The 25,841-nt window shown below is 41.0% G+C and overlaps 4 protein-coding genes across 11 annotated transcripts in view; all 4 read right to left on the bottom strand.

Annotated features, from left to right (window-relative positions):
- The window catches only part of PLA2G4B (phospholipase A2 group IVB), a 45,396-nt gene extending 44,555 nt beyond the window's left edge, over window positions 1–841 (bottom strand). For both annotated transcript variants that reach the window (XM_085224822.1, XM_085224823.1), the window contains exon 1: window positions 664–841. The gene's annotated coding sequence lies outside the window, so the exon portion shown is untranslated. The remainder of the gene's footprint in view (window positions 1–663) is intronic.
- A 5,195-nt stretch (window positions 842–6,036) lies between these two features.
- On the bottom strand, window positions 6,037–10,178 carry LOC100542633 (acyl-coenzyme A thioesterase 1-like). The gene is made up of 3 exons (XM_010711301.4): window positions 9,105–10,178; window positions 8,451–8,653; window positions 6,037–7,157 (listed from the first exon to the last, which is right to left on the bottom strand). The coding sequence occupies exons 1-3, from the start codon at window positions 9,556–9,558 to the stop codon at window positions 6,555–6,557; spliced, it is 1,260 nt and encodes a 419-aa protein (XP_010709603.1). The 5' UTR covers window positions 9,559–10,178; the 3' UTR covers window positions 6,037–6,554.
- A 301-nt stretch (window positions 10,179–10,479) lies between these two features.
- JMJD7 (jumonji domain containing 7) lies at window positions 10,480–18,265 on the bottom strand. Of its 3 annotated transcripts, none has more exons than XM_085224824.1 (8): window positions 18,074–18,265; window positions 17,524–17,677; window positions 16,676–16,929; window positions 15,864–15,920; window positions 15,244–15,339; window positions 13,897–13,973; window positions 12,781–12,940; window positions 10,480–11,101 (listed from the first exon to the last, which is right to left on the bottom strand). In XM_085224824.1, the coding sequence occupies exons 1-8, from the start codon at window positions 18,138–18,140 to the stop codon at window positions 11,013–11,015; spliced, it is 954 nt and encodes a 317-aa protein (XP_085080950.1). In that variant the 5' UTR covers window positions 18,141–18,265; the 3' UTR covers window positions 10,480–11,012. The 3 variants fall into 3 exon arrangements, with proteins under 3 accessions (XP_085080950.1, XP_085080951.1, XP_085080952.1); XM_085224825.1 differs by having other exon boundaries at window positions 17,970–18,089; XM_085224826.1 differs by lacking the exons at window positions 15,244–15,339; window positions 15,864–15,920.
- Window positions 18,263–25,841, bottom strand: part of MAPKBP1 (mitogen-activated protein kinase binding protein 1) — a 92,133-nt gene continuing 84,554 nt past the window's right edge. For all 5 annotated transcript variants that reach the window (XM_085224817.1, XM_085224819.1, XM_085224821.1 and 2 more), the window contains 2 exons: window positions 24,059–24,144; window positions 18,263–23,092 (listed from right to left, as the gene is read on the bottom strand). In XM_085224817.1, coding sequence (XP_085080943.1) covers window positions 22,799–23,092; window positions 24,059–24,144 — 380 coding nt within the window. In that variant the 3' untranslated portion in view covers window positions 18,263–22,798. The remainder of the gene's footprint in view (window positions 23,093–24,058; window positions 24,145–25,841) is intronic.

Below are 25,841 nucleotides of genomic sequence, written 5' to 3'. Positions count from 1 at the left end.
TAACAGAGGAATCTTTCCTGCATGCCTAGAACTATCATTAACTGCCTGGTTAAACTTATCCTTCGGTTTCCACAGAAGACAACGTCTAAGACATGTAGACATTCCAGAAAACAGTAGGAGATACCACATCCTCTCCTGAGGTATTCACGCATTTGCTGCAGGAAGTCATAGGTTCCTGTACCCATTCTTCTGATTGTGAATATAAGGCGTGAGTAGTGCATACCATTTTTAAGGATAAATAAGCACATATTTAACCTGTTGTGAACTGGGATATTTCAGACAAATACAGAGAAACTGAATATGCCATCTCGCAAGCAGGATTTTCAAACTGATCCTGATCTTACAGGGATATTATCTTTTTGAATTGTAATTCAACCTATAGAAAATAGGAAAGTTAGGAGGCTGGTTATAAGTCATGGAAGGCTTCAGATGACTTCACAGTATTTTACCTGCCTCATACTATGCACAGGAATGTAGACATATTCTTCATGAAGTTGTAGCTACGTACAGTTTGATAACCACAAAGATTTCTTTTTATTAGATCTGCACCAACTGGCATGCAGTTGAGAGAAGAATCCCCCTATACATAAACTGCCACCTGCAAACTTATCCTGAAAGGTGAAAAAACATGCTTAGCAGTACATAAGGACCTTACAAACATACCTTTCACTGGAAAGCAACATGATCGTGTTCCACTTTCCATCAGACAGTGCACATTCTGCTAGAACAACCATGAAGACAAAGTAATGTGTTTTCTCTACAGCCCTTGGCAGCAGTCCAGAGCTGCATGCTGGGGATTTGAGGGAGGATTGAGAGTTGGTGCCCATTCATTGCAACAATCAACTCTGTCAAGAAAGACATAGAAAATATTTAATTTTTCCTCAAAAAAAAAAAAAAAAAGTAAACATGCAAGCAAAAATGGATTTCTCTGCATCAGCTCAGAAGACCATTTAGTCCAGCATCCTGGTTCTGTCAATGGTCAAAACAGATGTTCACTGAAAAGTCCAAGAACAGGACAAGTCTATAGTGGTAATTCTCCAAAATACTCTTATAGTTTCATATAATATGCAGTTCTGAGACGCTGGGTGGGAGAGAGAGTCTTTACATTCAGTCAGTCTTGATGGATAACTCTTACATAAATTTGTCCATTGCACTAATCAGTACCTTGTGTACTGGTGTGATGGTAAGTCATGTGGAGTGGGTTTGTTTCTGCAGCATCTATCAGAGAGGGGGTCTACTCTCAACAGATCCAGAGTCCATACAAAAAGAAAATGCTTGAGGATCAATGGAAAACCTAGTTGATACAGTAGAAGAGAAGGACAAATATATTTTATTTACTTTAGGATTTATACCTAGTACTAGCAATATTCTGTCAGTAGCACAAAAGAGCACAGTAAATCAGTATTCATCTCACACCATTTCTGGCAAGAACCAATGACTGGTCAGCAGGCCAAATACACCGAGTCCAGCTCATACCGTCATTCTCAAATTCTGCACAGTGTCATGCACTGACCTCTATGTCACTGCCAAGTACTTGAATTCTTAAACTTAGCATCCAGAATTCGTATACAGTGTATGTATTCAAAGTAACATCAACCCAACCTGCAAAGTAGTTTCTCAGAGCATCAGAGATAGCAGATCGAATGATCAGCCCTTCCATCTCAATGACAAAATGTATCACTTATATACACCACTATGTATAAACTGCACTGCTACCAATGTACTTCTCTGACGTCACACAAAGAGGTAATCTGGTCTTCCTGGAGCTGCAATTTCTACCGACAGAAACTGAAAATCAGACAGGCTGGGTATGAACAAGAATGCTCTACAGATAGCTATTTTCTGCTAGTGCGACACTAATGGCTTCTCCAGCATTTTGTTCTTGCCCAGTCCTAACAGTTTGTCTTTTGAGCCAACACTTGGTCCTGCACCCAGTCTTGGCACTTTTGAGACCTACCACCTCCCTTACACAGTGACATGCTCAAACTAGCTGATTACTGCAGCAGAATTCAGAATCAGACAGACTAGTTATAACTAAAAGCTCTGCTACAGTTACCTTGGATTAATATAAGGTCACAGAAACTCTAAAAGGCATGGTTTCACTCCCCAGTGCAAGGTATTCTTAGCAGAGCTAGCCTGGAGCACGTCCACAATTTTAACTGAAGTTACTTTAATGTAGACTTAATTCACAGTCAAAATGCAAGATGTTAGATGTTCAGTGGTTTGAGTCACAGATATAAGCCTAAATTAATAGAATGCAACTCATTAATTATTTTCCCCACAGGGTATCTAGAGTCAGGGCACATCTTTATCTTTCACAAACAATTTTTTTTACTCTGAAAAACACTGAGTTTTAGCTTTCCTATATTTTGGCCTGAACAATGATAAATTATGGTGATGTTTTTCAGGAAATGCCGTGAAGGGTGTTAGTTCATTGCAAACATTAATATTCCTTCTAGCCAAGCTTCACTCAAAATATCACTCTCTGCACTACATTTGGCTCAGATTCCTTTTCCAAATTACATACATAGAGCACTAAAAAGTGCAGAATGGGGATTTTTTTTCTGAAATGGCATTACAAAATTCTTAGCAAAATATTACTATAGTCAAAGTTTACAAGTTTTTTTTCATTAAAAATTTGTTTTATCTGAGAGCTTGAAAACAAATGATACAGTAATGTATTACAGAGCACTGAGTAAGCTTTGAATTTAAAAGAGAAAAAAAGTGATCTTCCCTGATCATCTTTAGACTTCCAGATACACACAGAAGCTGAAAGGACAGATGGGGAAAGGCCACTTCTAATTACACCTCACAATGCAGATTCTCATCTTTCATTTCATTAATTCCGCCCTTTGGCTGAGAAACAGCCCTGCTTGCAGAAGCCATGCAGAGATGCTCCTTCTCCTTGGTAAGAAACTATTACTGTTATAGGAGCACATTTACACTGAAGTCTCTTTGTTCAGAGCAGCTCCTAGTAAAATTTCACCAAAATTTCCAATATTCAGTACTTTTGCAGAGGCCTCAATGTACAGGTATTTTCTCAAAGATGTTTTAACTCTCTTGTAATTGCGGTTCACTTTTCTCTAATAAAGACAATTGGATTCCTTTCATTCTGAAGTTTCCTCTCATTTATACCTTACGTACATCAAAAATGCTTCAGGATCAGCTTTAGCTTATGTACAAATAATTGTATCTGGTACTTTTAAGTATCCGTTGAAGAGTTTCAAGAGTTTTCTTTCTTTGTCAACTACACAGAGCCTAAGAACATATCCAGCAAAGTATGGGGAAAGAACCCATGAAAGAAAGATCAGTTTCATAAGCTTTTTCAAGGAGCCTTGAAAAGTACAGGGTTTGCTGCCCCATGCAGTGCTCAAATTATTTCAACCTGGTGCTCCTGACCAGAAGTTCCTGGAGCTTTTTCTGAAGGGCTATTAAGAGTCAGATGGAGCTACACAAAGAAAAACTGCATTGTGACATAGAAAACCCACAATGAAAAAGCAAAGCTGTATCCAAAGGTCTCACAGTGTGCAACCAGCCCGTAGCCTACTTCACTGACAGCTGTTTTAAAATAATAAGCTATATGCGTGTCACATAGCTCAGATCACATTCACCTAGATTACGTCAGATTCAGGGGTGCTGGGCAGTAAGGCTACAGTGCAGATTAAAGAAATTCAAATCACAGATGGGATTTTTTCACAGCAATTACATTCTCTTTGGGATAGTTGCCTTTCCATGCTGAGAGACCACAAGTTTAACCAGAGCAAAGAAGGAAAACTTGAAGGATGCAGTGACAAGTCAGCAGTCTCTATTGTTGCCCAATTACAAATGAGGTATGGAAACGATATTGCCCAAAAAGAGCATTGCAAGATGTATTATTCCTTTTTAACAAATTTATTTGTAGCTGCTTATGTGTGAGACTGTTTCTCAGTTTCTTAGGAATCTCTTCTCATCCTCTTAATAAACACGTAGTGCACAGCACTAAACAAAAGCAGGACTGATGCAAGCATCAAGCTGAGATCTTTTCATTCAAGTGAATCTTCTGATGTGCTATTTCATCTGAAGCACTTTTCAGTTACAAGATTTCTGCTCTCTTACTGATCTTCTGATCTCCGTTTTATTAGTTTTGTCAGCTGTGCTTAGCGTGGACTCTCTTTTGCAGCTAAAGATCAATAACCTGTAATTAAATAATGCCTTTCTCATCATCCTTGAATAATGTTGCCCACACTCTGCAAGCCTGGAGAAACTACACAAAGCAGCCTGACTCCACATGCTGCCACTGGTAGAATCTTCATCTCTAACTCAGAAAAATGTCATCTTAGCCCCACTTGTCTAAACTACCTCTTCAGCAGAAGAAATGCTAAGAATTCAAAGCATTGTGTAAAACAGTACAGAATATGCTCAAGAGCAAACATAAGCATTTTATTGAAAATAAGCCACTTCCAATTACTTGATATTAGTCTCCCTTTGGTTTCCAGGTTCTATTTCCTGAAGATAACTTTAAAACCTGAGTTTCTGCGAAGGCCAGCTGATTTAAAAAGAACACCCTGCACAACAGAGCTGGCTGACATATTTTCTTGCTTGAACACGGCACCGATTTAGCTAAATCGGCCTTTTCAGTCTTTTTACTGCTTAATCAGTCTTTTCAGTCGTTCTTGCCAGTCACCACCCATGTGGTAAATAAAGAGCTTTTGACTGGCTGGCAAAGCTTTAATTTCAGAGCGACAAAACAAAGAGGTCCTGTGTGCTACCATCATCGATGGAGTCACGTCGCAGCTCTCCTACCTTGTTTCAACACCGTTTTCCTTGAATGTGACAACATAACAGACTGTATGAAAGCACCACTGATAACGTTGTACACGTACTGATGAAAAGTATTTTTCCTTTAGTAGTAGTTTCCTTTAGTGAAAGCAAATGTATCTTCTCAGCAGCTCACAATATTGTGATTCAAAATGTATGTCTGTAAACTGCCCACTGAAGACTAACAAAGTATGTCTTCATCTCAGAAGAGATTAAAACAGATGTGAGTTACACCACAGAACACACTGTACTGCATAAGCCTCACTGTATTCAGTAAAAACAAAAGAACAAAACCATTCATCTCCCAGAAAACCTCATAGCACAGCACGCTGAGCCTGAGACAAATCTGGATGAAAAACCCAGATTTTTTTTTACTATTTCAATAAAATAGGAAAATGATGGAGAAAAGAATGTCCAATTATTCAATCTGAACTGCTTAAATGCATTTGCATTCCCTTGTTGCCACACACTGTTCTTCTGCTAGGTCCTACCCATTCACCAGCTACCATTTGTGCAGAACGCAGACACACAGAGCACAAACAGAAATGAAGATGTAATAACAGAAATTCTTATAGATCAGCTGTATGGGTGACCAGAAGAGAGAGATCTCTGCTGAGCAATATCCAGCCACCTTCACAGGAAGGGGCAAGAAATTGGAAGTATGTGAGGGAACACACTCTGCATCAGATATATTGCATTAGAATCCACAGCCCTTTAAGGCCCAAGCATTGCTCCCTGAGGTGAGAAAACTGAGGCTATAATCCTGTCTTCAGCAGGATCTGGGCTCGCTGGGGGCTGGAATTCCTCTCAGCGGGAATTTGTACTCTCTTCTAGGTGAGGTTTTGCAGACACCCATCTCCTACTTCCTTCTGTGGTCAGACTTGGATTACAGGGATAAACTGAGCTTCAACATTCAAAAGCAGGTACTTAACACACCTACATCACTCCCATCTCGAGCAGAGTGCAAAGTACTTCACAAATTTTCCCCCTCCTCTTAGTAGTAAGAGGTTAAGAACTGCATAGGAACTCTTCAGCCAAGCAAAGAGACAGCTTGTGACTACATTAGGATCACTGCCTGTGTATTCACAGGCATTAAGACAGGCAAAGCCTACTTTCAGCTAATTTCAACTAAATTGTGCATATACACAGATATATTTTATTTATTTATTGAGTAGTGCAGTGCAAACTTCAGTCTGACATGCAGCATATCTGGAATCAGCAAGAGATACCACACCAGTGTAACCTCAATAAGATTTATTTCTTCTGGTTTTTGAAGCATCAGAAACAAATGTTATTGCTGCACTTCAGAATAAATCAGAAGAGTGCCTCTTCATTCAGCTGGGATCGAAAACGTAGCATCATTTTTCTACAAAAATGTGAGCAAATAATATACCAAGAGGAAAGGTAAGTGCATGTACTGATGTATTATTCCAAAAAGCCACTGTTTGTATCTAGTTTAGTTAAAGGTGTAATACAATTCAATGGAGGTCTCTCCTTTGAGAGTATTTTCTGCTGCAAGGGGAGAGCGACAGAGACTGAAAGCAAAGCCAGCTCAGTAAAAATGTAACCTGCATGTCACCAAGCTGGATTTTCTGCAGCACACAGGCAGATCAGATGGTGTCAGTCTACACTGCACCTGGGGGCAAAATAGTACTCAAAAAACTCAAAAATGGGAAATTACTCAGGAAGATTTTGGCCCTAGTACAGTAAGAAATGAAATACTAATCCTGCCGCCACTGCTGACAGCAATACTTCTACTACAGGTTGCTCTTAGGAATGTCTGAGTTCATCAGGTGTTTCCAGAAAAAGGCCTGTATCCTGTGCCAGGCATCTTCTTGTGCTCTGGCATGCTCCCTCCACTGCCCTCCCCACTGCACAAACACCCCGAGCACTTTGTGGATTGAAGACTGGCACAGAGGCAGATATGGTGGCTCCAAAAGGTGCCCTGCTCCAGAATAGGAGCAAAATTCCACCTTCTGTCCACACTGATGAAGGCGCTGAACAGCATCCCGGCAGTAAAGGTCACTTTTCCAATTCTTGTCATCCAGCCCTGACAGAAAGAGGAACTTGGCCAAGGACTTCTCCACAGGAATGCGACTATCCCAAGTCGCTGGGTCTCTGTGATCATCTAGGATATCTGAAAAATCTACAAGACCAGACTCCTCACTGGTCTTCATTCTCCCCAAGTCATATGGATGGGCAGGAATAGTGAAGCCATCTCCCCTTAGGGGAATGAAAGAATTAAAGCCACTTCCAGATATGCTGACGGCTGCCTTGATGCCAGGTAGAAACGTGGCCATGGAAAGGGCTAGATCAGCTCCTTTAGACAAGCCCAAAACGCCAATCCCACCATCTTTCACCTGAAAGACAGTTATGAAACAGCCATTATCAACTACTCATATCCTGGGCTGGCATAACATCTCTCCTTTTGCTTCTTTACTCTTCATTAAAATCTTTTTTTTTACCCCTTCCTTTTCTCTGTTTGGGTACTATCAGTCCCTTATTGATTCCCCTCATAAGAGCGACTATGAATTCTACAGCTCCTTAACATTTCCTCTCCTGTAACACATTTTCTTCCTGGTTAACTCAATAGAAAAAAACCTCTTTGCTTCTTCAGCATCCTGGCTTGAAATTTCCTCTCAGTGTTGTAATTTTACTGCTCTTGCCTCCAGAAAATCATCTTAATCTTCCCTCTTCAGGCACCCTGTGGAAAAACACTCTTCCATAGGTTTACTTGCTTTGATTGTCTTTCTTGACATTGTTTTTTAAAACTCTGCTACAGTTGACCTATCAAATTCTGTTAACATCTTGGAAGACATAAAGTTCATTATGCTTGAGGCTGAGTAAATTCAACAACTGTTTAAATGAACTTAATTATAGTGAAGGCTCTTCACAACAGATTCACTTTGTAATGTGCCCTGGTCCTGTAAGATACTCTGGAAGTTTCACATCTCAACGAGGAACAACACAAATAGCAAGGTTGAATTTTGCTCTCAAAACTGACTAAATCCCTGGTATCCATGTGCTATCAAACAACAATTTTGTTAAATGAACAACACATTAAGTAGCATTCCATTCAAAGCTTAAGTTATACTTCTCTTAGTCTCTTTTATTTTAAGTATAATGATATATTGCTATAGAAGTATTTTTCTCATTCCAGGTACTTACTCAAATATAACCCCAGCATTTAAAAACAAGGCATAGTCTCCTATGCTGCAACTTCAAGAGATTCTGTTGTTACAGTGTTCTATTACTGCCCTGTGAAACTTTGTCAGAATCAAAAATCTGTATCTCAGAAATAGTGGAAAAAGTCTATGGATTTTTTTCTCTTCTAAAAACTTGTAAAAAAAATAAGATCATCTGCCTAAGCAGCACTAGTCCAGGAACTGTTCTGATGTAAATCTTATATAAATACTGGTTTGCATAACAAAATTCCACTGATGACCATAAGGTGCTCTGCAAAGCAGTTATCCAACTATTTGCAAAACCGGAGCTGAGGCACATTCTTTTCCATTTAAGATCATACTGTCTTTCAGACATGCTGTCTCCCTCTTCACTCAGAAACTCAGCTACATTCAGTGATGTACAGCATTCCACACTAAGAAATTAGAAAATAGTTTACAGTAGAAAGAGTACCATGATTTGTCTCCTACCTGCTGCTGCTTATGCAAAAAGTCTATAGCCTCCTGAAAATAATCCAGTTCAAGAATCTCTGGCATAGCAGGCAGATCTTCAAATGCCATGTAAGCCAGAGCTAGAGTCACAAAGCCTCTGCTAGCCAGAAGACTTGCTCTGTATTCAACAAGTCCTCCTCCAGATCCATACAGATCGATAAGACCAGGGAACGGTCCAGGTCCTGCAATGAAAGCAACGTATATATATATATGTACACACACACACAGACTCAGAGAGAAAAGTTTCTAGAGTTGTCCTTCCAGTAGCAACCACTCAAAATCCATCAGAACAGCAGATATCAGAAGGAAATCATCCTCTGAAACTTTACATGTCAGTTCTCAGGCACACACACTATCAGTGCCACTGACAAGTACTATCTCCTTAGGGATATATCATTGCAAGTCTCCTCTATCTATTATTTCAAACATTTCTATGAGCAGCACAGAGTATGGAATCTGACTCCCAGATTCTCTCTCCACTAATCAGTTCTCTGCTATTTATGAAGATGAATTCGCCCTAGTGCCTAGTTCCCTAGCTGAGGGAACTATTAACAGGGGCCTTACTCCGGCTTGCTGAGTGTATCCAGGGGCCACAGGGAACACACAGAAAACCAGAACGGGATTAAAACTCACCAGGAGGGAGGAAGAGAGTTGCTTTAAGCCGACCTTCTCTGACTGAAATCCTCTTCACTCCCTCTCCTAAAAAGCACCGCTCATGGGTGCATTTTCCCAGCAACCGGCTCATGTCCCCATGGCCCTCATATACTTCCAAATCTACACAGAAAGGGGTCAGGACGTTCCTCTTTGCCAGCCGCTTATACGGTGTTTTGGACCGCAGAGACCACAGCAATCCCATGGGCTCCACTCCAGAATAGCTGCCCCCCAGCGCTGGGCAGTGGGTCAGATCAAGCTCCCCACTGCCGTCAGCCCTGTAGTGAGCGTGGGCTTGGAAGAGCTCCCCACCCTCATCCAGAAGGCAGGCTCTGAGCGTGACCCTCTGCTGCGGCAGGAGTCCCGTCACACGGATCTGAACGGGGTCGTCGAACAGACACCTGGGAGAAGGCAGAACGGTCACCTGAACCGCCATCGGGCTCCGTGGGAGGGGAGAGGAGCCCGCTGCTTTTTGGCAAGACTCAGGCTGTGTGAAACGAGAATGCCGGGAGCCTGCGGCTTCCCAGGCTTAAAATCCGAAGTCCAGAAGGAAGCAAAGTGACAGCTTCCTCCAGTCAGCAAGCAAGGGCTGCTGGGAGATGTAGTTCAGAGTATGCTCGGCTCCAAACACATCTCTTACATGTCCTGCACAAACTGACCTGCAGCGACAGAAGTTGTCACTTCCTCCTGGCATGCATTTATTTCAGGATATGTAAAGATAAACTAGTAACCCCGAATCTCAAATGGCAAAAAAAGACAATCACATTGTCTTGTGCTTTTTTTCTTCACAGCAGTCAATCTTCTCTAAAGGGTATCTGTATTTTCCTGACTAACACATGTAAAATACATTTCCTATGTTTTTAATGAATCTTTGACGATTGGCTGATAAATACCAACCTCCACCAATCCTAAACAACATTATTACATTTTTGCAATATCCGTCTATCTAATAGCCTTGCATTCCTGCCCTGCAGGTCTCAGACATGTAGTGAGCAGTCTCATCTCGTTCAGTGGAAATACAGAGCAGAATTAAGGCTATAGGAACAAGTTCCTGGCTAACACAACTTGACTGACTGTGTCTTAGGCTGGTGATAAAGAACGCCCCAGTCAACTCTGCACAAACTGCTAAACCATGTCCAATCACAAGCCCACAGGTGATATCCAGATTTACTGCAAACATGGCAAAAGGAACTCTAAAACCACTGAGGGTGTAAGAGAATGAAGCTATATTTAAATTTGAAGGTAAAACAAAAGCAAAACAGGTAACAAAAACATGGATTTACAAGGACAGCTGCCATCACTTCTAGATGATCGTATGCATCACATTGTTTGAAAGATGTCAGAATTAGGACCGATGTAAGCTTTTAAACTGATCTTTTATTGCAGAAGTTGTAATTTCTCACCATCAAAACACCACAGCCACTGAACTTAATGAAACACAACCAGACAGGCCTTTAGCCTTAAGCCGAATAGATGTGTTTGGATCGATGCAGCCTGATGCACGGGGATGGCAGAATAGATCCTTCTTTCCATTTGGCTTGTTAGGAAAACAACCTGTAGATCTGAATGAATGTCATGGTTTCTGTTTAGGGATTTTCAAAACCCAGATTCCTTCCCTTCAAATTTTATTTTGCTCGCCATCACCAACACAATATGCAAAGATCTAAAAATTCTGATGCCAAATCTTCTACTTACAAGCCAGAAAACCTGGCCAATTGACCCGAGACTCTGAAATCAAGTAAAATAGCCATGATTTGTCCAACAGATGTTGTTGAGGATAATTCAGTGCTTAGCTCTTTTCACTTGTATCATGCTCCAACTCCAGTCACAGACGCTGATGACTGCATCACACACGAGAGAAAGACTGCAAGTTCCAGTGTTCCACCTCTGTTATAACACTTTCACAGCTTTTGTAAGACAATCTAGCAGTTGATAATAGCTGTACTTTAGGTCATATTCCATGTCATACCAATAATTCACTGAGGAGAAAAAAAAAAAAAAGAAAAAAAAAAGGCATTCCTAAAGTTGTAATGTAACGATTTGCAAGCATGTTTACAGACAGTTTTAGACAGCTCAGCTAGTAGAGGTTTTCCATTCTTAGTGATCAAACTTTGAAATGAGCAGAACTGTGACTACAGCCAAACATAAGGTAAGCAAACATTTGAGCTCTTTAGCAGCACTGCCAATGCAACTCTGTCTTAACCAAACTAACTCCTCTTCAGACTCTATTCTGGGAATTCCTTGGAGCAAAATTAGGCAAACTCTACATGAACACAACACGTCTGCTTCTATTTAGACCAAAACCAGCAAACACACTGCAAAGTTTAATATCTAGGTAGAAACTTTTCCTTTTATGAGTGTGTAACAGATGGCAAACTCACCATTACTTTAGAATGGTCATTAATGAGACAGTGCTATAATTCCGTGTCTCATTTTAAATTTGGTGTAATGTCAGCTAAAAAAAAAATTAAACAAACCATGCAGTATAACACTGTAGCAATGGTTCTTGGAGGAGAATATACACTAGTTTCAGACACTCACTGGACCAAATCCAGACAACATTGATTTTCAAAGCATATACAGACTTCAGTGCAGTTAATAGTCAACAGGTCAAATAAACACGGCAAGTCTTTCGTATTTGTTAGACAAAAAAAAAAAAAAAAAAAAAAAAGTGGCCAGAGGCTTTCAGATGGAAACAACTCTACTTTTTCTAAGTAGTCTTCAAGGATTGATGCAGCAGTACAGGGGAAAACATCTGGAAATACTACTTTACACCTAGCTTGTCTTTTTATCACGGTATCACTGATGCTAAAAAAAAATGGCTTCCAATATTTGCACTGCAGCACAAATACTAATGTTGTTATTCAAAACACTTTATTTACTTTGCCTGGGCAGGCAGAATTACTCTAAGCAAAGCATAGTAAAAAAGCTTCTGCAAACCTGGCAAAATTTAAGGACATAATGATAATGCTTCATACTAGCTCCCACCCATTCCCACTCCTCCACTCGCAATGCTTGAAATTCTGAAACATTCTTGGGAAAGTAGGGAAAAAGAAAAAAATGGAGAGATGTAGATACATCCTACAAAGAAAGAGAAGGCAAGACTTTTGATAAGCACAGGGGAACAGTAAAACAAGCATGAGCTCATTAGCAAGGTAGAGACAGAGTCAGAGCAGATTCCAGTTCACATAACCATGGAGCAGCTTTCATGCTGTGTCTACATCCATGCCTAAAACTCATACACTTTCTGGTTTCCTGTTCTTTCTCCAAAGCATTTTTTGTTGATGTGCTGATGTCACTTACTACATGCAGGTTCCTTCTGTGTATGTAAATTTGCACTAAGCAGACTGGGCAACTCTGCTCGATATCATAAACAAAAACTGAATTAGCTTTCATACTTCTGATATAACAAAGACTTTTTTTTCCTGCCCATCCCTGTTGTCAATCCTAAAGATTATAACCTAAGCAGACTGCAAGAAGATAAGTCTCAAGGCAGAGAACAGAATCAGCTTCTTTTGAGATTGTTATTTCTTCGTGAAGGGAGGCAGATGATTTTGTAGGGACCTTTGGTACCGGTTACGTTTTGCTATGTTATATCCACCTGCACACCCAGCACAGTTCAAAAATATATCTGGAAATGCCATTTATTTTACTTTACCTGCTATACAGCCGTGTGATTGCTGAACATGGTGGAACCAGAGAGAAGGAAGGTATAACATCTCACCAGCTTTCACTGTACACTGCAAAGGTTTTGCATGAGCATAATCTGGATATTGTTCCAGATTCGGGTTCAATGGGTCCAGAGGGATCCAGGGCACCTAAAAGCAAGAGTGTGTATATGGCAATAACCCCGGCAAGCATTTCCAGCAAGATTCCAGAGAAACAACTGACAGCTAAACTTTCTGGTTATGCAACGGGTATTTTGCCTAGAAAAACATGACGCATTGCTCGCTTTCCACATTCAACTGGGAATAGGTCAAGGATGAAAAAATCTGCCTCTTTCAGTGAAGTATTTCTCATTATGGAAAAGCTGCTAAATGTCAGATATCAAATGTATAACTTTCAAAATGCCTTAGAAATTTTAGGAATTCCTTCTCTTCTTAAAGCTTCTCATCTACTTTGATTCCTGACAGCTAAACACCCCCCTTCCTGCTTGTACATCCCTGTTGCCTGCACTAACTTTTTCTATGCCCAATGGTTACAAACCTAAGCACCTCACCTCACTGAATTACAAGAAAGCTTCTGTGAGTTTCTAGGAGCACAACTGTGGAAACAGAGAGAACATCCCAGCTCGAGCTCTGCTGTAGCATTAGCACATAGCACAAGCAAAAAGAGAGAGGATACTGACTATGTGTAAAATGCCTCCAGGTCCATACATTCTAATCAAACACATATTGCTACGAACTAAGAAACCACAATCTATTCATTGTGACATATATGTATTATTGCACTGGGTCATAGTGCTTTAAAGCAAAACCAATTTCTTTATTGTTGATCCATTAAAAAGTCCTTTACTGGAACTATTTCAGTTTGGTAAAAGGCAGACAACATGTGACATCAATGGTTTCAGGAGTGCATGTGTATTTTTGGAGGAGTCTGTGTGTGTATTTTTCCCCCTGGAAACCAGATATACTTTGCAAATAATAAAATACAAGTGAAAATCTGGTTACTCTTTTAAACAATGAAGAATTTCTAAATACATATCAAAAAGCTCAGCAGTGTCCAGACCTAGCTTTACTTTACAAATTGACTGTGTTCTTCGTATTGTTTTTACCTTATCTGCAGTCTTCTCATCCACAATTTCAAATGAGCCATCTTCTGATACTTTGTAAGTTGCTGCCTGATAGAGCTCTGGAATCACAGAAAGAATTAAATGCCACAACTGAGAGATTGTACTCAGAGATACTAATAGAAGGGCACATCACACACACACACAATTAAGAAAAAAAACCAGCATTCTCTTTTCTGTTTTCTTCTTAGATCAGTCTAGCAAGATAGCCATCACCAGAGTTGTTCACATCTTGTGGTCAGTCTCTCACTTCTCATTTTATCCTAAAGGAGTTCCTACCTGCTTCAGACAGTGCAAGCTTCTTTGCTTCCACTGCTTATGGCTCTTCAAACTCCTCAGGGAGTTTTAAAAAGACTTTTCAAAAAGACAGTCGCTCTTTTCCTATATGCTACCAAATGTAAGCATCACTCTCCTCAGTTAATAGTAACTTTTTTTACAGGTATGAATCATATGACAATGTTGTAAACAAAAATAAAAACAGTATAATTACAATGTCAGAGCCACTCCAGTATCTAGAGAGAATTGTATTAATGCCATATGGCATTATACATTCAGCTAATCTGGTTATTTGAAAAAATCGAGGAATGGGGGGAAAAAATCTCAATAGGCAGAGAGTTAAGCAGAGTTAAGTCAGCAGACTTTTGCAACAAAACAACTTACTATGTACTCAAGAAAACAAGAGAGAAAACAGGAGAAGCAAAGTAATGCTGTCTTAAGAGTCTCTTTTTTCATTTCCCTCATTTTCAACGATTCTGTTAGTAACTTAAATATTTCATTAAATTACAACTTGCTTTTCAGTTTCCTGGCTTTTTTCTAGAGACAAAAAAAAAGATCAGGCAGAATCCAAAGCTGTTAAAAACCAAAAATGATGGTGTGCTAAATACTGACAAGATATAGGACACAAATATTTTGAAGCTGAAGAGACTGCCATGAGTGTCATAAAATCACAGAATCATAGAATGGCTTGGGTTGGAAGGGACCTCAAGGATCATCAAGCTCCAATCTCTCTGCTGCATGCAGGGCCTCCAATCTCCATATCTAATACGAGACCAGGATGCCCAGGGCCCCATCCAACCTGACCTTGAACACCTCCACAGATGAAGCCACAACCTCTCTGGGCAATGTCAACAAACCTATACAGGACGCAGAAACCTGACCTCAGAATAATGTTTGTCTTACAAAACCACATGCTGCATGCAATAGGAGATTTCTGTACACACTGGAAAGAACAACACTGCATAAGCAGCTTCTCTCTGCTTTTATTTTTATGTCTTTCAATATTTAAATCTCCCCTTCCAGACTTTAGACATATATGCATAGCAAATTTAGTACCGTATGGAATGAAGGGACGGTCACTTGGTGGATGCAGTAGAAACTGTTTCTCTCCAGATATCACACAGTACAAGTTCTCATAATGATCTTTATGTACTAAGATTGAGGAGAAAAAAAAGATGTGGAAAGAGAAAAAAAATCAGTGCTCTTTCCTTCTCTGCATCAGAAACAATAGTAAAATGACAGGGCAAACTTCTCATCATCAGGTTGCTTCCTCTTTTATGTGGCAACTGGGAGTGGAAATCAACAATATAATGTTGTAGCAAATGTATTGAACCAAGAACATTCCAAACTCCTTTATCAATAACACACAATGTAGATCACAAAAACTTATGTGGGATAATATCACATGAACTGGTGCAGAAAGATCTGACTGGATTTATATCTAAGTCTCATCACAGACAGGACAGAAATCATCAGTGCTTTGCCTGATGCATGATCAGAAGATGCACACAGCAACATAGCAGCAAAAGGCTGCAGGAGAAAGAACACAAAAATGTGCATTAAAGTAGAACTGCCCTCACAAACATGCTGTTCTACTGTGTCACTAGCTCAAACCAAGCCCACCTAACCTTGTGCTGAAAGCACAAAAAAGACTGACAGTGCCATACAATACCTACAAGATGTCACAGCAGCTGATTCCCCGAGCCAGAAATTCACAGCATCAGGTTTCTTCCCTATATGGTTAGGGAACAGAGAAATATTCTCAACAAGAAAGCAAGTTGAAGTGTTATGTTGACAACCATTTTATGTTATTTTCTGCCAACGTGGTTTATTTCTGTCCTTCAGCTTCCTTCCTAACTACAACAACAGTTTCCATTGCAAACAGCACTCTGCAAACACAGAATCATAGACTCATAGAATGACTTGGTTTGGAAGGGACCTCAAGGATCATCAAGCTCCAACCCCCCTGCTGCACCAACTTTTCTACACAAGAAGCTACTGTAGTGCCCATCAAACTTCATAATGCATTAATACCTCGCACCAAACTCATGGTTACAGCCCTTCATTTTCCCATTCTGAAGCTCTGAGATTTAGTTCATAGATAAACTGCAATAACAGGAAAAGACACATGCAATTGTGAAGAAGGGGGGTTATGTGTTCACTCATTTGGTAGGCACAAATTTGTGTCCAAATGTGACTCTAAATCAGAAAAAATGCCACAATATTGAAAGAAGTTCTGCAAAGCACCCTCACTGCATTTTTTCACTGTGATGGTGCCAATAAAGTGAGACGCTGATTTTGGAGTCATCCAAATCCAAAACTAAGATTACACTAAGATTATTTTACCACTTCAACTTTCGGAAGGGATGAAATCAGGATATTCTGTGGCAACCAGCAACATAACAATTGTTCCATATGTATGCAGCGTGATTGCTTTAAAGCTTAATACAGCATATGTTAGTCAGCATAGGAGAAACAGAAAGTTTACCGAGTGCCTCACTCATCCATGGTATATCAGGCTGCACATCGCAGATCAGTTCAGGGAACTCCTCAGTAAGGTTTGAACACTGCTTCTGCACATAGAATACATTGGGAGAGGTCACTTTCTTCTCCACAATGTCCAAAAAGTCCATGAAAGGCATTTGGCGCTCTTCTGGCATGACAAAACGGTCATGGAACACTGCATCCGCATAACCGTTTGGTGTTACTGCCACGCTCACTACCTTGCGGCCCACTACCTCCCTGCAAAATAAATCAGAATTTTATAGGCAGACCTTAATTCACTCCTATGGATACTATTTACTTGAACAATTCATTCCACAGATAGCAGAAGTAAGAAACGTGACCTTTCATGGATGGGTCTCTGGACAAGACTTTCTACTGTCTAATGAGGACGCTGACAGCCTGTTCTAATTGCTCTCTGCAGTCAGGGCAAGAGGAATATCTCCTGCCTCTCTGAATTCACCCATCTGTAACAGGTGAGCCCATCAAAGAGGCTCCCTGGTCCTCAACAGAGGCAGAAAGAGGGCCCCCTTCAGTTACTACTGTTCATGAGTTATGCCAAGTCGCAACTGGTCACAAGCAGGTCGGTCTGCCTTCGTTTTGATAATGCAGCCTATCGGCTGAGCGCAGTTACAACCTGAGCTGATGGGGGCACTGTGCTTGTATGATGAAAATTATTCTTGAGTTTCAAATGTTGTGGCGAGACGAAGAGTGAATGCTGCTTTCATACAGACCCGCAAGGGACACTGGGACAACCTATCAACAGAAACAAGTGCACAAAAGGCCTTCCACGGAGGCAAACCCGCTGGGTCACGCCCAGAAGCCCCCCCATACCTGAGGTACGCCAAGGTCCATTTGTGCAGCGCTGGCCAGTGGCCAATGGCATTCCGGATGATGCATGGTTTATTTGGGCTCACCCACTCTCGATAGAACTCCAGTGGGGACGGAGGCCTATCAAGATACGGAACAGACTCCATCCACCCCAGCTCTGTCCAAGCAAACGAGAAGCAGTTTTAGTCTGTAAGAACGCTAACTAGCTTCCAACTCCCAGCCACCAAAAGCAAGCAGCGCAGTTGCTCTGTTTAAAGGCACGGATATGGCTGCAGAGCTGGGCGGCACCCACACACAGGGGCTGCGGCCCACGAGGGCTGCACCGCGTGGCGAGCCGAAGCGTGCTATTGCAGCCAAGAATGCAGATGCTGAAAAAAAAAAAAAAAAAAAAAAAAAAGGTTTTCAGAAGATAAATCGGTGCTTTGCTACTTTATGCAAAGTAAAGTCACCTAGGAAGGGTCCCCCTCAGCCATTCCAGGCCCGCCTCGCGGCCGCCCGCCCCCTTCCCTCCGGGCTCCCCGCAGCCGCTCTGCCGGCCCGGCCCCGCGCTCACCGCGGGCCTCACGCGGGAAGGCGGCCAGGCACCCCTGCACTGCCCGCAGCGCCGCGCCCTCCGCCATGCCGCGCCGCCTCACGACACGGCGCCTCCTGCCAGGCCCCGCCCCCGGCCCGGGCGGAGGGGAGAAGTAGCCCCCCCCAGCGCCACCCCGGCAGGGCAGTACTGGCCCCCAGCAGGCACGGCTGTACCAAATGACCACGTTTTTATTGAAACAGTTTCTAAGACACGAAGTACAAATGAATACAGAGTTAAAAACAGCTGCCGCACAGGGCGCTTCACAGTGCCAAAAAAAAAAAAAAAAAAAAAAAAAAGCAAATGGTTTTTATTTCTACAAATTCAGAAAAAGGACATTTAAATGGATTATTTCACTTAGACGGAGAAGTATAAAAACATTTATAAATAAATCAAGAGAATAGAATTTATTTTATTTTTTCCCCCCTATTTTAAACAGGTGAAGAAGGGCAGTGTTGACGCCCACAGAGAGTTGTCAGGTGCCCATACGACATGCAGAGAGGACATGGCTTATTCCTAGAGTTGCTGCCCGGTGCCTGTCCATCCTTACAGCAGGGCCCCATCTGAGCACACAGCCCACAACCTACACTATATGGAACAGCTCAGCCACAGAAAGCAGCACCCGCTCACCCACAGGCAGCGCAAGACCTGTCGCTTATTTTAATGAGGTTTCTGTCATTTAACGTTCCGGATGCTGCACATCCAGGGGAAGGGGAGGCAGGGAGGAAGGGGAACACCATATACATGCATGAATTTACCAATAGTGTTTAAATAACTGTATTTTTTTTTTAATAGATAATTATATACATATTCTTTCTTTAAAAAAATTAAAAGTTTGTACGTTTCTGCTCCAGAGAATGAGGGTGTTTCTCTACAAGGGTACGATGGATTCTGCAAAAAGGGGGGTTTTGGTGAAGAAACTCTAAGGCCTGCCCCAACAGTCACTTGGGAGAGCCAAGAGAAAGGAGACACCTGAGAGAAGAGGCAGGAGAAACAACGGACCCACGTAAACACACGGTCTGGGCACGCTGAAGGAGGCTGCAGCCACTGCCCAGGAAGAACACTGAGCCTGCTGACCTCCCCCTGCATCACCTCAGAGGCCTACAAGCAAAGCAAGGGTCCTACAGCAATGCTATTTATAAGCAAGATGGGGAAAAATACACAATTCTCATTTTGACCAGAAATGCTGGGTATGAGAGGACAAAAAGCATGGTAAGTCTAAATTCTTAATACAGACTATGCTAAACAACCAACTTGTTTTAGTACAGGTGTCTGGTTGTATCTGTTCCCACATAAACCTGAATGAGGGATCACAAACCAGTAAGAGGGATAGGCTCAAGCTCACTACCTTCTCCCAAAGACCTTTTCACTTTCTAAGCAATTATCATTTTGTTTTTCTGTCTGGCCTCACCAAGAGCCTGTAGCAAATTGTACTCACAACGTGCAACAGAATCTATCCCATTTGTGCTCTGCACTGTAAACTAGAACTTTTAGGATTATTTCCCACTGCTAACAATAGGAACTTGGCAGGAAAGAGACAGTTGCATTCACCTCAAATACTAAGCATCAACACACATGTGGCACTAGCATCTCTTCAACTGAATTCTCAGTTAACTTCCAAACCTTGGGCAAACAGCTGACACTTATGCCTTTTAATAAACATTTGCTCAGAGGACAGCAAGCAAAGAAACAAGAGGCCTGACAGGACATTTTTAAAAACACCTTCTGATTCATTCAGCAATTACAGATCACCACCTCAGTCCTAAATCTACTTTCCTGAAGCTTTTCCATACTTCATCTTAAACGGTTACTGGCCAAACAATGTTCTTTGGACCAAGACTATCTCTACCTCTACTCTCTTTTCCTTAACATCCTATATATACTATTCTACTTTAAACTACACAACCACTCTCCATCAGCTCAGCCACTTGCCTGATGCCTCTTTTTCCATCATTCCAGGCAGAATTTACCTCTGGTTTCCTGCATGCAGCCATGACGCCCAGGCAAAATCCAATCCAGGAAGCAAAACCTACTCTGATCAGCTTAAAAATCCTATTTGCTTCACACGTCTTCTTTCCAAGGAGCATTGGAATTGTATTGCTATGCCAGTTTCACTGGTTGTTGTTGCCCTACAGTTTGGTGTGAACTTTGCTCTGAACACTGGCTCTCTCTGACCGTTTTTGCCACTACCTCATAATTGAAATAATGAAATGGATAATAAAACTGCACAAGGAAATAGAATAAAGACCCCTCAAACCATAATCTTCAGTACCAAAAGATACCTGGGTTGAAGGGGCTGCTATTTTACCTGAGTGTCTTGAGGTCCCAGTACAGCAAGAAGTTACTAGGACATATGTTCACAGTCTGAAAGAGGAGAAACTAATCATCCCAAAAGCAAGCTTGACTCACACTAACTCCATCACAGCCCAACACAACTGCCACCAGACACTCCACTTGTAGCATCTCCAGCACATCTTTTTACTCAAGGAAACCGACAGAAAGTTTCTATACTTTTCAATTTGTCTTCATAAAAACCTCTCTGCCTATGGGATCCAGCACACCAATCAGTTCAGCATAGCACAATGATGAGACAGGACTAGAAGATACCACTTCTAAAGTTTCAGTACAAGTCCATGGAAAGAAAGGTTAGCAAGGACACCTGTAACACTCAATGAGGCAGATTTACATTAGAGACAGAAGCAGTTAGAAAGCTCTGAAAGTGCTCCACGTACTGCCACATTGCAAAGCACTGAGCAGTAGTGATCAGGCAAGGGAATAGTGACAACTGCAGATTATTCAGCCCTAGAGTATACTGAAGAAATAAGCCATCCTACACCAGTCTGGCTGGCCCAGTAGTAAAAGAAGGCTGCACTGCAAATCCCCAGTCACAGAAAGAGAAAGCAAAGCAAGCCAACAGACAGCATTTTCAAGTGCCATAGGGCTTCAGAGAGATGACAGCCAGGACAGCAAAATGAAAGAAGACTGCTTCAAGCTTTCAGCACATAAACAAACTGATGCAGTCTAGCTACCTGTAAGTGGACGCCACAGATACTAGCATTCTCTCACTCACATGAAAGCTTGTTACTTGCATTAGTTTTATAAACTGGGAGTACAAATGGGAAGTACACTGCTCTGCCTTAAAATAAATGCAAGTAAATCAGGAGATTGTGGAAAGGAGTGAGAATTATGAGGGAAGGTACTGAAGAGTTTTATTGCTGGTTCATTGTGGGAGGTTTTTTGTTTGTTTGTTTTATAGCTTATTGTTGACTAATAAAATATCACTGGAAAGTTTTAAGTCTTAACAAATAAAAGTTAGCATAGTCTTAGAGAAGGTGAGAAGAGTACTGTACACACAAATGCAAGAGGAGATGATTTTCCATTTGTCAGTCAAGAAATTAATTAAACTAATTAAGAGAGGTTGGGGGTGGGAATAGCAATAACCACATTCAAAAATGTTTTGGTACGTTCCTGGTAAACCATTTTTTATGGGTATTTGGAACAGAATTACAAAATGGACAAGAATCCCAGCTTTCTTGAGATGTAAGTATTCTGTTTTCCTGGAACAAGAAAAAAAAATCTTCTATCAAGACACTGAAATCAACAAATCATACGGATGAGCAGTTGTACTGAAGATTTCTCAACTCCAGAGTTATGCTGTTGGAAACCAGACTTTCAGTGTGATTTCTCCACAAATAAAATCATATCCCCAAATTTCCCAGTAATGATAACATCAAAGTTGATATCCAATTCCTAACTGTGAAAGGTGGCTGAAATGAACTTTCCTCTTTGTATATAGCTTCCTTTTTAAAATGTCTGCAGAAAAACCTAGTCTGGAGAACATCAACATAACATCAAATTCCAGATTAAAAAATACCACTACTGATTTTGTTAGACAAACTCCAAAGCTTGGCCCAAGGGTTGTGGAGTCTTCCCCCTGGAGGCGAATGCAGATAAAATACAGGTATGAGGACTGTCTTGTGAAACAAAGAGAAAAGCAGACAAGAGTAGTCAAAACAACAGCAGGATTACTCCAAGTAATGAACTATGGAAGGAAAAGAAAGAACAGCAAGAAAAATTTAAGCAGAAACCAGTTCATTAATTGCACAGACACTCCAGCCTGTCTCCCTCTTGGAGATTTATAATACAGAGATTGTTTCTCGCTGGGATATGGCAAGAGATTGACTTTTTTTTTGTTAAAGGATAGATACTAGTCACAAACGTGACATAGAGCAACAGTCAGAAAAAATAAATTAATAAATAAACCCATAAAAAGTCTGCTTCTTGATTCTCCTAAAGCTTTAGAGAAGAAGGGATTGGCTTCACTTGGACTCCTTCGTTTTCGGTCCGCAGTTCAGAATTTCTTGGATAAATGAGATTTTCTTTGTTTCTTTAGATGCCAAACATCCTGACCTCCTGGCTATGAAGAAATTTCAAGGCAATTTCTCCAAACTCCTCTTTCAAAACTTTGTCTAGAGACGATCTAGAGACAGGAACTTGAAGACAATTGGAAAAAAATGTTAAAACTGTGCCCAGCACATTCCTAAGAATTAGAGCAAGTCAACTGTAGGGGCCTGAGGAAATCAGTTTACAAAGGTCACCCCACCAGCTCTAGACCAGTGTGATGATAGCATTGGTCTGAATATCTCTCTGTGGTCCTCCTCTTCGGATTATTTCTGTGTATTCACAAACACCTGAAAGACACCACTTTTAGAGTTTTTTGTCCATGCGTCGTTCCACAGCTTGTAACAATAACTCCGAGTACTGTTCCAGCAAAGCTAGTGTCTGCTCATCTCCTAAGCTCTTGGGACTTGGTAGATTGGCACCACATTTGTCATTTAGTGACCTAGCAGTATCTTGTGGCTTTGGCAGTACCTCCTTAACCTTCGGCAGTTCTTCCTCATCCTTCAGGGAGTCCAACTCTTTCTTCATTAAGGAAAATGTTTCTGTCAGGAGGCCTGCTATTTTATCTTTGTCAGTAGATGACTCTGTATCATTTAGCACCTGGAAACAGAGAAGCAAAAGAAAAGAAAAAAGAATACATTGGGTGTCAGGTAGTGCACAAAGAAGCAGTTTCAACTCTTTTGGAAAGTGAAGCCATGAAAAAGAAATACAGACCACTGAGTGTCCTTTTCTTCTACCAATTTAACCATATAGCAGAGTATATATCTGATACAGCTAGTCACACAAGAAACAGAGGCATTACTCGAAAAGAATAGAGGTGGGGAGCATATTTTCTGGATTTTGATGCCTTTATACCAGACCTAAGAGTTGCTGTTGCCCAGCTGCAGCAAAAGGCCAGTGTTTTCTTCTTTCTGTTTGCCAAATGCAACAGGTCACAGGAATGCAGAGAGGTCACAGAGGTCATGCAAGCACTGAGACTAAAGCTGCAGAAGAACTCATGGCAGAAGCTCACTGTGGAAGCTCCTCAATCAGTGTAACTTGACAGATCAGTGCCAAGCAAAGAAAACAAGAGGTGTTACACAGCTCTGCATGTAATGATGGTCTAGCAGTAAAGGGGAGAGAAGAGTGTTTGCATGCTGAATTCCCATGATAATTTACTAATCCGTTTCTTGGGCATCTAAGATGAGGAAACAGAAGGGCATAATAAAATTTAAAGTTCCTATATTATTCTGTATCTCTGAGGCATAGTATAAATACTAACTCCCTAATACCCCTTTGAAAAAGAGCATGCTGTTATCTTCAGCTTACAGATAGACAAAATAGTTTGGAAAGTTAATTGATTTGTTCAGAATGCCGTAACAAGCCACTGGAAAATGCAGAAGTTAGAAATCAAGAATCCCTGCCTGCCCAGTTCAAGCTTAGGTGCAAAGAACTAGACAGCTAGGCAGCTTCTGCCACTGAACTCACAGTCAAGAGAATACCTACAATGTGTAAGCATGCATATTCAGTGCTCGTAGGCTGTAAAGCCAATCAGCTAAAATAGATCCTGTGTCAAAGGTCACTCACCGCACGGTAAAGATGAATAGCTTTGCGCATGCTGTCCTGGAGCTCAGATACCACATGCTCACATTGCTCCACACTGATGCTCGATTCTGAATGAGAGGAAAAAATAAAAATTTAAAGTAAGGTATAGATAGTTCAATATCTGAGATCTCACAGCTGGGTCAAAAAGATTTCTTAACACATATTCAAAAGATCACGTGCACACAGTTCTCATTCAATTTTTGGGCTGGTTTGAATCAACGGGATACATGAACTTTCCTTCATACTACTGATAGATGCTTCTTGTTTCAAACATTCTTGTTTTTCCATTGCTTAGTTTCTTCAAAGTCAGTAATGGTCTCCTTTAGATTACACAATGCTGTTACAGTCAACAATAGTCAGAGATCACATATGCCATTTTCATTTATAGTTAAATTAAACTTCAAATCAAGTCTTCCAACAACAAAGGGGTGTGATCTGAGGAGCTGCTAATTTGGCATCCACCTAGTCTGAAACCTGCATACTTCCCTTTATATACTGTTCTGCACAGTATACAACAATGAGCTATAGGAACGAAGGAGTATGTTGACTTATTACAGTGTTCTCTAGTGAGGACTGAGCTCTAGAGGACTGCTGACTAACAAACACAATCATAAAGGAATCACACTTCTGAACAGTCCAGGGTACTGTGACACCATAATTCAAAAACTGAAAATAAAAGCAAGGAACTGAGAAACACCACTTTCTTCCAGCCCTAACTGGGCAATACTCCCAAAGCATCAGAGCTGAAGGCCTGCAAGGCTTTAATAAAATAAACACTTCTATGAGTTAAGACATAAATCATGAATGAGGACTTTGACACACACACACACAATCTGCAGTTATCTTCAATTTACAATGGCCTGGACAAAGGGCATTCAACTTCCTTCAGTTACCTAAAAAACAGAACTTAGTCACATTACTGCTACTATTTCTGCACTTCACAAATGTTCACATCATTGAAAAGGTGGAAATGGACCTCATCTAATTTTATGAATACATGCAGAAGGTGTATAAACACTGCTAGAATATCCACTCATATGTACATATTGAAAAACAAAAAGAGACATGAACAAATCCATTTGTATTCTTTTTCCTGAATCACTCAGTCTTGTAGAGTTTGAGCACAGTGGGCTTCAGTTCCATCCAAGATTCTTGCCCTGCTACCTTTATTTGTTTTTTTTGGCCCTACCCCCCCCCCATCATTTTTTGCCCCACTCTCCCAAGCCAGTTCTTTCTTCTCATTATTGTTCCTGGATTTCTCCTCTGATCATGCTTTTATGCTGGTCTCAGTCTGTGAGATGCCAGTCTGGAGACAGGTCACAAATAAAACACAAATGCTTGAATAACAGGCATTTTCTGCCTGCAGAGCTCTTCAGAAAACAGCAGGGAATAATAAACACAGCAACAGTATTCAGTATATCTTCAGTACTTTAACTGTAGTTGTCAAAATGCTTTCACAAAAACAGTTAAGTCTCCTTAAGAGCAAATGTTATGCAAGCAGGAAAACTGAAGGATAGAAAAATTAAGCAGAATCCAGAAGTCACAGAGCAAGTCAGAAGCAGAAAGATCTCTGACTGTCAGCCTTGCAGTACTAGTCTAAATTGCCACGTTATGATCCACAGAAATCACAGCAGATTGTTCACAGCAAAAGTCAGCTTTTCCAGCATTTTCCACTAAAAATATGGAAAAAGTGATTTCCAAGAAGGCGAAGGCTGACTGCTGTCAATGAGGAAAAAAAAATTGTGGATGCACTGTACTGAGTAAA

This window comes from Meleagris gallopavo, chromosome 5, assembly GCF_905368555.1.
Source record: "Meleagris gallopavo chromosome 5, MGAL_WU_HG_1.1, whole genome shotgun sequence".
Taxonomy (NCBI): domain Eukaryota; kingdom Metazoa; phylum Chordata; class Aves; order Galliformes; family Phasianidae; genus Meleagris; species Meleagris gallopavo.
The sequence above is the reverse complement of the archived record's forward strand: the minus strand, read 5'-3'. Positions and strand labels throughout refer to the sequence as shown.

What these genes read in the sequence shown, in the direction of transcription:
- LOC100542633 (XM_010711301.4), bottom strand. Translation starts at nt 9,558, where the DNA reads ATGGCGGTTCAGGTGACCGTTCTGCCTTCTCCCAGGTGTCTGTTCGAC. An exon ending in AACTCTCTTCCTCCCTCCTG is followed by an intron (nt 8,654 to 9,104) that starts GTGAGTTTTAAT and finishes CTTTCATTGCAG; the next exon opens with GACCTGGACCGTTCCCTGGT. An exon ending in TTTTGCATAAGCAGCAGCAG is followed by an intron (nt 7,158 to 8,450) that starts GTAGGAGACAAA and finishes ACTGTCTTTCAG; the next exon opens with GTGAAAGATGGTGGGATTGG.
- JMJD7 (XM_085224824.1), bottom strand. Translation starts at nt 18,140, where the DNA reads ATGGCGGAGGGCGCGGCGCTGCGGGCAGTGCAGGGGTGCCTGGCCGCC. An exon ending in ATGAGAAGACTGCAGATAAG is followed by an intron (nt 12,941 to 13,896) that starts GTAAAAACAATA and finishes TCTTGCTTTTAG; the next exon opens with GTGCCCTGGATCCCTCTGGA. An exon ending in ATCACACGGCTGTATAGCAG is followed by an intron (nt 11,102 to 12,780) that starts GTAAAGTAAAAT and finishes TTTTCTCCTCAG; the next exon opens with TGAATTATTGGTATGACATG.